At 45.2% G+C, this 12,316-nt stretch overlaps 1 protein-coding gene across 1 annotated transcript; it reads right to left on the minus strand.

The window, feature by feature from the left end:
- Positions 1-1,282: 1,282 nt before the first annotated feature.
- tnfsf14 (TNF superfamily member 14) lies at positions 1,283-5,230 on the minus strand. Its single transcript, XM_027025896.2, has 4 exons — positions 4,903-5,230; positions 3,456-3,489; positions 2,699-2,788; positions 1,283-2,527 (listed from the first exon to the last, which is right to left on the minus strand). The coding sequence occupies exons 1-4, from the start codon at positions 5,113-5,115 to the stop codon at positions 2,136-2,138; spliced, it is 729 nt and encodes a 242-aa protein (XP_026881697.2). The 5' UTR covers positions 5,116-5,230; the 3' UTR covers positions 1,283-2,135.
- Positions 5,231-12,316: the final 7,086 nt, after the last annotated feature.

Here is a 12,316-nt window from a genome sequence, read left to right on the forward strand (position 1 = left end):
ACTGTGTGGACTTACCCATATTAAGAAGAGTCCAGATGAGTAACTGCCATATATACATGTGTGTGTGTATACGTGTGTGTGTGTGTGTATATATATATACACGTGTGTGTGTATACGTGTGTGTGTGTGTATATATATACATACACGTGTGTGTGTATACGTGTGTGTGTGTGTGTATATATATATACACGTGTGTGTGTATACGTGTGTGTGTGTGTGTATATATATACATACACGTGTGTGTATATATGTATGTATGTATATATATATATATATATGTATATATATATATGTATATATATATATATGTATGTATATATATGTGTGTGTGTGTGTGTGTATATATACATATACATACATACATACATACACACATATATATATGTATGTGTGTGTGTGTGTGTAATATATATATATATATATATATATATATATATATATATATATATATATATATATATAAAATCTCCCCTAAAAGTGCAACATGGTACATATCAGATGTTATTTGGAATGTTCCAAAGGGACATTTGAGGGAACCTGAGACATCTGAGTTAGCGTCAGCAGGACTGTCAGGTACATGTTACTGACCCCTCCCCCCACCCACCCACTTCCTCTCCTCTCACACTGGTGGCGTGGGGCTCAAGGTACAGCAGGCCTGCAGCGTGGGTGAGCAGCTTCTTAGAACAAGAGCCACAGATGAAAGGAAATCCTAGGAAATCAGGCCCAGATGTTTACGCTGTAAACGAGATGAAAGATATTTGATACACGTGCAAAAAAAAAAAAAAGAAACGAAAGATTAAGTCTGAGAACCTCTGAGAGAGAGACACATCTGTGATGATTCAAGGCAGAGTTGCATCACAACATAGTCAGGCATCTCCATATAGCAAAACACAGCAAAAGATGAGAAAACACACACACACACACTCCAAGAGCATATGATGCAGGAGAAAGCGAATGCTGAAATAATATGCAATGATGACACCAAATGGAAATATGTTTGTTCACACACACACTGTCACACACTGTCAGTTGAGCCGGCAGCAAAAGTCTGACCACAACCTTGCAACTTGTGTGCACTGACTCTGCTGGTGTGCACTGACTCTGTTTGCATGCACTGATTGTCTGTGTGTATTGACTGTTTGCAGAGTGTATACATGTGTTTGGGGAGATGTGCCCTTACAAAAATGTTTTTTTTAAAAAAAGGAAGAAAGTTTTTTTTTTAATGTTTCAAATAATAATCTTTGAAATATTTATTATTGACTTACAAAAAAGCTTACAAAAATCAAAGTAGATAATAAAATATCAGATAACAAGAAATTAACCATGTCAGTTATAATTATGGTCTGCACTGCAGAGAATATTCTTATTTATGCAAATGTAAAACAGTTATAAACTTAAAAATATGTTAGAAAATAGATAAGGTACAATAGATAATACATTCAGTTTAAAAGATATTTCACTAAACACTTCACTAAAAAGGTTTTCCCAACAGTAAAGACCTTATAACAAAGTGAGAAATAGTTATAAAAGTATTAATGTTGAGCTAAAAATTGCTTGATTTTGAAGTCTTAAAAATACTCAGTAACCAGTATATGTATTATCAAGTTTTAAAAAGTGCCTATAATATGTAGGCTTGAGAGACTTCAGTTAGGATCTAAATGTCTGTGCTACTGTAATGGAGAGAGAAGTTCAACTGTAAGTTAACCTTGTCAAGTCAAGTTTATTATATAGCACTTGTAAGTCATTTTAATGGCAAATCAGGATTTAGTCCAAGACTAAATGCTTAAATGCACATCCTGCTGCAAGGATCTATGAGGAATACAATGCTTGAGTCAAATGAACAAACTGACCCCAGGGTTGGAAAGGTTTGTGAGAATGCTCCAGGCTATGTACATTAAAGGTATCTTTAAAGTAAAATCTTATGCAGTATAAATGAAAAAATTAAAGATACATAATGATGTCCCACAGCTATCAGTGAGTATGGATGGTCTTTGGCTGTGATGGGGCAACAAGCCTGTCATATGCAAATTAACTTCAAGCTAATTGTAATAATATTGTGTATTGCACCTTTAATACCCCAAATAAACCAGGTATAAATGAATGACATTGTGTGCTAGGTGTGGTGCTAATTCTGGCTACAGCATGAACATGCCGAAGAAGTTGTCCGCCGCATACTGCAGCCGAAGAGAGGAGCTGCCTTTAACTTGAACAAACACACTGTCGCCCCTGATAAGATGGAAGACGCCTCCGAGGTAGCCGTTGCCCATGGACTCTTTTTTGGTGGGTTTTAACTGGTACGTGCGGTAACGCAGGAGCTCGATGGAAGGGCCCAAGTAGCGCGACGTGTTCTTCATCACGGCGTAGTGAAACAGGTCATTATCCAGGCTGAAGCAGAGCTTGGCGTATACGTAGTAATAGCCTTCCTGCTTGATGAGCAGCTCACCTTTCCTGTATTCCATATCATGCACTTCGGGCTCTAAGCTCTGCCAGTGCATAACACCATACTTATCTGGTCTTTCAACACCAGCTTCAAGCCAGACATACAGACAGGCAGACAGACAGGCAGACAGACAGTAGGTAAGTGTTACAGACAGTGCTTATGGACAGCAGATGCTGGCCAGGATGTCACTGTAAACACAGTGCACTGTGGGTAAAGTGTACAACGCAGGCTCTGTGCTGGGAAGAGTGTTGCGCTCACCTGTGAGATGGGCCAGGGGCTTTGAGGGCTTCAGAACCGTACGCGGTCTAGTTTTTGGGCCGACCATAGAACCATTCTTCTGTGGGTCACCTGAAACATAACATAGTATTTATATGTCTTTAAATATAGAGTTTGTGTTTCTCTGGAAATTGTAAAATCTGTGTAGTTTACTACAATTCTGACTCTCTCTCTCTCTCTCTCTCTCTCTCTCTCTCTCTCTCTCTCTCTCTCTCTCTATATATATATATATATATATATATATATACACACACACACACACACACACACACACACACACACACACACACTACACTACACTACACTACAATATATACAGAACAGAACATTAAAAAAAAAATGTTTAGAACAATATGGCTTCTACAGGCAATAGTCAATATTTAGTGTGACCTCTCTTGTCATTGAGAACATCTTAAAGTCTCTTGGGGAGACTGTCCTGAGGTTTTCTGAAGTCATCTTCTGGTACCAATCTCTTCAGCTTCCATTACATTTAGGTTTAAGGGATCCAGGCTCCTGTTATTGCTCCAGTATAAGGGGTGGTCACACTAAATACTTGCCAACGGTTTCTTTCTGATTTTGTTCTGGTTTTCTATACGGCATACAAATTTCCTAATAATTATATACAGTCGTTGTACCTTTGCTAAAACAATAAATATAACGCTGGCCTAAGACATTCACAGTCCTGTATATATGTTTTATAGGCAGTAACTATAGACGTATTGCATGGTGTATTCTCTACCTTTCCTTGCATCTGTTCGTAGGCCTTCTTGATTCTGAAAGAACACAATAGTGTTTATAGTCATATCTGAGAGGGCTCACGCGTGCTCTGGCAGAATGCACAAACACTACACGGAGCATCGCACAAAAGTTGCCATTGGGTTGCGGGTGGATTATATGGGATGAGGGGTTCGGTGATCGCACTAAACTGGGAACTGATGCGTGTGAACCCCTCCTCTGTTAACCCCTCCTCTTTTACCCCCCCCATTAAACCCCCCTCCTCTGTTACCCCGCCTCTGTTAAACCCCCCCTCTCTGTTAAACACCCCCCCTCTGTTAACCCCCCCTCCTCTCTGTTAAACACACACCCCCTCCTCTGTTACCCCGCCTCCGTTAAACCCCCCCTCTCTGTTAAACACCCCCCCTCTGTTAACCCCCCCCCCCCTCTGTTAAACCACCCCCCCCCTCTGTTAAAGGGCAATCTTGCATAACGGTGCTGCAAACAACAAGATTCTGCTTCTGCAGGCAGGGGTCTGCAGATCCTAACCTCTGAACATACCACATTCGTGTTGTAGATTTCTGCTAAGCAGGTCACATACATAGTTTTCTAGACCAGAGAACGCCCACAGTGCACATTGTGAGTTTCAGGTGCAGTTGGTCAGGACCTCTATGCCGTGTAAGGTCAAGTAGGGCCACTCCTGCAGAGCGGAAGTTATTGCTCATGCAGGGGTTTCAAAGAAGAGGAGGAGTCTGACCAGACGCAATGCCGGATTTGACTTTCTGAGCCACGCCGCATGACACTGATGACAATCTCTCAAAAAAAGCAAGGAGGCTGTTCAAGAGCAATTCTAAGGAAAAAGTACCAGCGCTCTCTTAAGCCTGGTTTTATCTGACAAAAAGGTTTACAGGGTTTTTTTGCCGTAGCATTTCCTTGTCAACCGACAATCCAATTACATCTCATTGACATGAAAGCAGTGGCAAGATTTTAAAAAAGTTTAAATCTTCAGATATCGGAATATATGTCTCCAAATATTTTCTTAGTATCACCAAGTTTAGTCATGCATGTAATAATTTACTTCAGTCATGCGTGTAATTAAGAAACTGGTTCTCAATTCAGAACTGCGCCTGGGATGCGAAGACACTAAAAAGATGTGCTGTGCTGAGAAGTGGAAAGACAGATGTAATCTAGCACACGATGAAAGAGCATTTTTAGAAAAACCATGTTCAGAGGCTCGAATGAGAGAAGGAAGTTCATTAAAGAGAAAGACGTACGTGTAACCGCAGTTACTGTTGGACTTCACGCAACATCAAGAACACTAATAATAATAAACATTATTTACACTTTTTAAAGACATACAAGGAAGCAATATTTACATATTACAGAAGTGACAATTACGTTCAATTAAAGACAAATGCAGTGAGTCAGACTGAAATCTTTCTAAAACAACGAGCACCAGCGAGGGAACTCACGGAGCTGTGCTGAGTGGTGTAGAGGCGATAGATGAAGCAGGCCTCCAGCACCACGCCGCACAGAGCCAAAGCCACCAGCAGGAAGAGCACGGTCTGGGCCGGGCCTGCACGCCGCCGGGCCTGCTGGAGACCTGTCTTGGGGGGCAGGGGTGGGAGGCCTGCCTGGCTGTCCACCACGAACACGGCGGGGTAGGTGCCTCCACGCCCGGCCATGTCCACGAGCTAGCCGGGTGGTCCGAACTCCCTGAGCTGAGGTGAGAGCAGACCCTCTGAGAAGCCACGACGCCGAGCGATGGTCGAGGAGACGGGGCAGCGGCCAACGACGCCCACTGCGCGTGCACGCCTGCATGGGAGTACGCGCGCGTGATGAGGCAGAGAGGGGGAGAGCGCACGAGCGTAATCGTCATGGCGGGGTGGACGGATGCCGCAAGACGAGGGAGAGGACACCTGTATGGCTGGTAGTGGAGGATTCTGCAGAAATGTCCTCAGCAGCACCCATTCTGCGGACGATAAAAGCAACATAAACAGAAGTGAAACAAGAGTGAAAACTTTGCTCTCATTCTCACTGGCAGCCATTCCGTCTCTGTCAGAAGGGCAGAAATTCTGAAAGGTGTGAAATAGAGAATGCACACATGCTAGAGCGTGCACGCATATGCACGAACGTAAAACCACGCGCACGCACGCGCTCAGATGCAGTTTTGCGTCACTGTCTTTTTTTTTTTTTTTTTTTTTACCACAGAATGATATGTGCAGCTATATTTAACCCTCATATTACATCAGAAAACCATTACGTCTGTAATGTTGGGGTCAGGTTGTCCCGCACAATTTCAATACCCATTTAAGGCAAATAATCAGATCAAGAATGAATGGAGTCCCGTCTGACCCACATACACCTTGGCTCTCTCATGTCGGCCTGTATCGTCACTCATCCAACTCCTCTTAATGCTGGGTTTTATTTCACGGAGGTGGGGCCAGGACACGTCCTCGGAAATGTCTTCACCACCTGGACCTTCTTCTAGATTGTCCTCTGTATTTGCCCCCCACCCTCTGAGACCTCTTCGGCTATTTCAGAAGCACAGTTCCCAACTTGCGCTCCAGCGTCTGCGGCTGCACCGAGGGGACCCCGGGAGCGCGCCTCATCCTCGCAGGCAGTCAGTACCGGTCATAACACCGAACGTAAAACGCACGTTTTTAATTCCAGGGCTGTGAAACAATTTTTTACGCACGAAAGCGGCAGGCTCAAAATGGCACACCTCATGGTCGCCATAGCATGGGGAATACTTGTAAAAGAACAAGCTGATTTGGTTTCGCACAATATTTGACACAATGAAAAGGGGGTTAATGAATTAGCGGTGTGAGACGTTGATCTGTCTGGGGCTCTCCGTGGAATTGTTCGTCGCCTTTGGGAAGATCCAGGACACTGACTTCCCTTTTCCTTCCTTTCCCAGCGTAGCTACAATAACCGCATGCGTCGTGAACAAGTGTCGAGCTGTGGCTACATCTGAACTGATCACGCTGGGATTTTGTGAGCAGATAGTGAGCAGTTAGGATTTTCAGGGTTTTTGGTTATTCCTTATATGTTTCGATCCAGTGTAATGTGGTCACTAGATTTCCGCTGAATGAGATTACGTTGACAAACCTGTAGCAAAACCTTTAGAACTGACGGTGATGCCTTAAAAATTCGGAAATGTTAGAAGATAACCCATGTGGTTATCCCCAAGGGCTATGGTTTCAGTTCAGCATACACGTGACGTGCCGTCTCAGCAGTACAGAGCTGAACCAAAGGTTAAACAGCTACACTACATCTATTCACTTCTTTTTAACCAGATATGTTCGCGTTTCTGCTCCGCGTCGATACTGATATGTAGGAGGAGTTGAAGACGTCCTTCTCCGACTGCTCGGCCTGCTCCGGGTCTTGGGGGGGGGGGGGGGGGGGGGGGGGGGGGGGTTGGCGGCCTGTGCTCCCTGTCCTGCCTGCTGAGCTCACAGTCACGCTGGCTCCGGCTGGTGTGCTGGGCGGACTGAAACCCAGGTGGCACATGGGGCCGTCGGCGAGCCACAGCACTGAGAGTACCCTTCGATCTGCTTGACCCGGGCCTTCAAGGCCCTGGATGTGTGTTTATGCCTTAAAGGCTGACCGTCCATGACTGAAGTAGTGACTCTAGACTTCACGACTACACTGAGTACATCTTGGTGGTGCCAACATACAGGACAGTGATACGGACAGCAGGCAAAACGTAAATTGCTTTAAATTGCTTATAGAAATCAAAGGACCAGACAATGTGGACTGTGTTAAATTGTCCCGGACAGGCTCAATTGTCTGTTAAACTGAGTGCAGCATATGAGCTACTAATAATCCACTCTCAGCGTGGGTTTTATATTCGTTTTAAGCAGTTTAGGTCGTGTCTACCCAGTTCTCTGGAGCTGGAGGTGGGCTTCACACTAATCTCCCCTCATGGATACAGGAGCGTCTCCGACTTGAGGAATTTGGACGGCATCCAGCTATGGCTGGCAAACTTCACACGGCTAATCTACTTACTTATGTGCTAACTCTGGTGTTCCTTATTTTGTGTGTATATGTATTATTATCTTGTCATGTTACACCTTACAGAGAATCAAAACAAAAGGATTAATTTGCATGTTTACATGAAAATCCATTTCCTGTCTCCTGTTGCTAGGCCCCTGCTTTATACGGCGCTGGCTAAACGCTGGGCGGGGGGGTTGTTATTCCATACCTTAATCAGGTTTCCAGCTTTTATTTTAAGATATTTGTAGTGAAACAGCCTTTCTTCCTCCTCCCAGTACTTGTCCTCTCGAAAGTGAATCGACCTAAGGTCGTTTATTCAGCGAAATGTATTCAGAATAAATTTATACTCTGCTGGTCATGTGCTTACTCTCAGAACCTGAGCAACAGGACAATGATCTGCTGGGACGTTCTCAGACACTAATGTACTGCGACCCCTCACTTACTACCATCTCTCAGGGTAGAGCCCACAGAGGAGTGAGACTACAGGTCCTGCTTTGGATGGTTGGAGGAGAAGATGATGTTCTTGGTGGAGATGGAGGCCTGTATGTCTTTGGCTGATCACACATTGCCCGAGTGCTAACTAGTTTGCCGTCACTTTCAGTTTTTTGTTTTGCGTGCCATACACCATGTGACTCACCTTACGAACAAGGGCTCAGTGAGAAGAAAGAACATCCGCAGACTCAAAGACTGCTACGTGGACGGTGTCCTCTGGCACCCCCTGTGGCAGTGTCAGTAACCCCTTGGGTAGGTTATAGTCTAAGCCTCGCTCTCACGTTAGCTCTTGGTCTCTCCTGCAGGAGGTCATGGATGCTGTTTGCAGGAACCTGGAGCGCTGTCGCCAAGCGCAAGCCAAGCTGCGGGTGTCTGAGGCTCGAGAGCGCCCCCTGCTGGCAGACATCCTGCTGCGTTTGTCCCACTGGTCTGGTGCCACCCTGCTGCTCATACTGGTGGTGACTCTTGGTCAAGTCTGTGCAGTGCGCTATTTATTCCATTGAATCTGCTCCTAGTGAGCACGCATGAGAACACGTGAGTGTAAAATAAACGGAATGTCCCACCTACGGAAGCAGGTGGGACATTGGGGACATCCAGAGCTCTGTGGGATGGTTTATACTGGATACTGGAGGGCAGTGTGGCAGAGCTGAGTAGCAGACACACCATAACAATGTGTGCTTTGAAGAAACCAAGCCAGCCACCAACAGCTGGCTCAAAGCCTTACAGGAGACTCAGAAAATTTTTAAAGAACATTTTAGGAGAGACATAGATCTCACAAATAAGCAACTACTTCCAACAGCAGGAGGAAACGGGAGGGTCAGTTACCCGAAGGTCCCCACTAACCCGAACCCAAGGTGTTGGGCTATCGAGAGTTTTTTTTGTTGTGGGTGGTTTTTTAAAAGCTTTTTGAGAGGATAAAATGGGTTGTAAGAATGAAATGGCTTTTCGTAATGTTTCAGTACAATCTTCTTTTACTGTTCCCTAAACCCATCCAGATCTTTTATTACAGTACTGTGCCGGAAGCTTTGGCAAAACCTGCAATTCACATGTGAACCTGATGCACTAATCATTCACACCTGTATTCACATAAGAATAATATTTATATTTCAAAAGTACATTTTTAAAAGAATTACAGAATTAATTTTATTAATTTAGTATAGTACACAATTATTGCAGGAAGGACAGTTCATATAAAACAAAAAGTATTGTATTTCAAATTGGACACGTCCTCGATTGCTGAAGGCAACACGCGCACGCACGCACGCACGCATGCACAGAAGTAGGTGACGGCCATCTTTTCCCATCCCTGTTTCCTTCATTCGTCTTGTCAGCTAAAGCTCACCTGTACACCTGGAGGTCCTGAAGCCACATAAGGTCACACAGGCCCAGGCTAAACCAATGAAATTCTTTGAGAAGCTCTAATGGATTGGCATATATATTTATTTTTTACATCTTATCCTGTGTATATATACACACAATTACCATTAGTGTCATATGGCTTTGCATAGTGGGTTTAGTGAACTCATACCTGTCCTGTAGTTTAGTACCACTTGTCTGTACTGTCTGTAGTTGGCTTCTAAAGCCCAATAGTAAAGACACCCATTGCTCCAGTATACCAGTCACCCTGCAAGCCTACACACAGTCTTCAGGAGGCCTTTCCATCTCCTGTCTTATCCAATCTGCCATGATCACCATCACCAAGTATTTTACAAGCAAACGACCTGAACACATAATAGACTTAGAAACACGGCGTGCATACTGGAGAACTCCTGTGTTAAGAGTGAGATTAGTGTTTTCAGTATACAGTTCCTTGGTTTAAATATATAGACCCTTGTAGGGGGGACATTTCATTTTGTCACTAGATTCTGGATCATTCTGGCTTTGATGTTGCTGATGGTCTTTCTTAAAAACATTAAATACATTTAATTTCTTTTAAACTACAAAAAAATTGGTAACCGCTTAAATTCCCCTTAAACTGATTTTGAGACAAACACAACCTAGCATGAAGATTCTTGGCAGGGGTCCTTGGCATCACTACGCAAGACTGTAGATGAGGTCATAAATCTAGTGAGCATTCTACATATCTACTGAGGGTGTGGTTCTTCGTGACCAAGTGAACCGCGTACTGCTGTATCGGTCCGCTCAGAAGATCATCAGTGGAAAATGAAGTGGTGCTGCAATAAGAAATTGAAGCCTGCCAGATTATCACCCCTTTAGCATCGCTTCAGGCCGATGTCACCATTTTCTGTGTGGATTAACCGTTTGGATTAAGCTTCAGGCTCGGAGATTGTGGAACGGTTTTAGCAGGCGGCCGAGGGCTCCGGTCGTGTCCACCTCCCACAGTGCACTGCAGCGGCCACGGCCTCACCACTGGTTCCGACGAGGAGCTGGACGTCTGTGCGAGAAGAACCGCAACGAAAACGAGACAGAGATGAGACAAGAACAAGAACATCGAGAAATGACTCGGGCAGGCTCACGAGACGCATCCCGACGGCCCAGGAACGGCCGTGCGGCCGGCGAGCGCCAGGATTCCTTCCTTTAGGTGTGATCCTGTATACTTGCACGCGGGCTCGTTTAGCCAAGTCGATACCGAGCGAGCTGAAGCGATGCGACCATTAAACGTGCACTCGCACGCCTCAATCTCTGACTTGAGCGATTGAACCTCTGGAAATGAGTCGACATTTTGTCGGTGGGTGTAGTGCCACGGCGTGAAGCATGAAATGCATGAAAAGTGGGGCAAATCCAGTCACAGAAAGTGACGGCACTGGAAAGTGTTTCCCAGTAGAACCTGCTGTTTCAAACCTCGCCTACAGTGCTACAGCTAAACCCGAGTGCTTCGGGGGGGGGGGGGGTCCCCTGGTCGACACCGGCCCCAGCCTCGGCCCCTGCGTTCAGAGGGACGGCTGCGAGCCGCGTGACTTCGCTCTGTGGTCGCTTGACGTGGGCGTGGAAGTTCGCAGTCTGCGTAACGTTACCGAAAAAGGAAGAACAGCAGCATGCAGGTGACGGAAGCCAGAGAAGGAAGGAAGACAAGAGACCACAGTGGAGAAAAAAAAGAAATGACAGACCAGGGAAACGCCAAATCACCACAGACAGCCCCTTTATCATACACAGTAGCTGTTTATTGGATCGTCGTGCAAGTCTCACCAGGTCACCTTTTGCATTAATAGCTACAGAGAGGCACTTGACAAGGCGTCGTGATTTCAACAAGAGGAAAAAAAAAAAAGGGAACATAATTAGGTGAACTACACAGGCGGTCAGCTGTCCCATCACCCTCCACCCACATCCACCCCCAGCCTGAGAGATGAGAAGAGCAAGGGGTTAGAGAGGGGGTTGGCGGCGTGGGGTCACTGTGGGCTACGGGATGTTACACAGGCACGGCTACGGCTACAGCAGGCGCAGAGCCTACTCAACTTTCCAGACTGATAGATGAGTCAGAATTTCATGGTGTTTCTGAACGAAATAAGTTTGTAAATGTAATGCTACGATCATTAAAAATGGATTCTGACCCCATCAGCATTGAATTTGGCCACGCTGTAGCCGCCCGTGCCAACCAGACGGTGGTCTCCATCATTGTAGCTGGTTAACGGATTGTTCCGACAGGACAAGCACGCCTTTCCTGTCTTTGATTTACAGTCGATCCAAAGAAAATTCATCCACCACCCACCCACCCCACTTTTTTTTTTCAAGTCATCAAACAAAACCATTGGATCAGATGCAACAGGAAAGCGCAGGGACTGCCATGCGGCTCCTAAACCCATCAGTATGGGCAGAGTGGTTCTACTGCTGCTAGACATGGTAAGGAAGATGGGAGGAACCTTCAAGGAACCTGCTCTCCTGTGAAACCTTCAAGGCATCTCTACCTCTGAACGAATATAAGGAAAGTAACAGTTCAGGGAATAGAAATCTAAACTTCAAAGACAAATGCCTGGATTAATAATAATAATAATAATAATAATAATAATAACAATAATAATAATAATAACAATAATAATAATAATAACAATAATACAGTCATAGGATCCAAACTGTGTGTCTGTTCCCCAACTGCGTCCTGACCGCGTCCCCGTTAGTAAGGGGTTATTATGGTCTCTTACGCCCTCTAACTCAGCGCGGACACCTGTCTGTTTGAAACCCCCTCGTCCATGTACACCTGCACGTGACCCATCTGATGACCCTGTTCTTATAGCCTGGCCTAAACATAGCAGCCTGCCGTGTCTTCAGAATTAACCCTTAATTGGAGTACGTTTTAGCCGTATTAGTGCTATACGGCCCAACTCCCGCTTTGAGCCTGTTCAGGTGTCCCGCCAGTGTTTCCCCCGACACTCTAAAGACGTGAAACGGAGGCAATCTTAAGGCCCTGTTTAAATGATACACATCCAACTCAAACTCCGC

Source organism: Electrophorus electricus, chromosome 4, assembly GCF_013358815.1.
Source record: "Electrophorus electricus isolate fEleEle1 chromosome 4, fEleEle1.pri, whole genome shotgun sequence".
Classification (NCBI taxonomy): Eukaryota; Metazoa; Chordata; class Actinopteri; order Gymnotiformes; family Gymnotidae; genus Electrophorus; species Electrophorus electricus.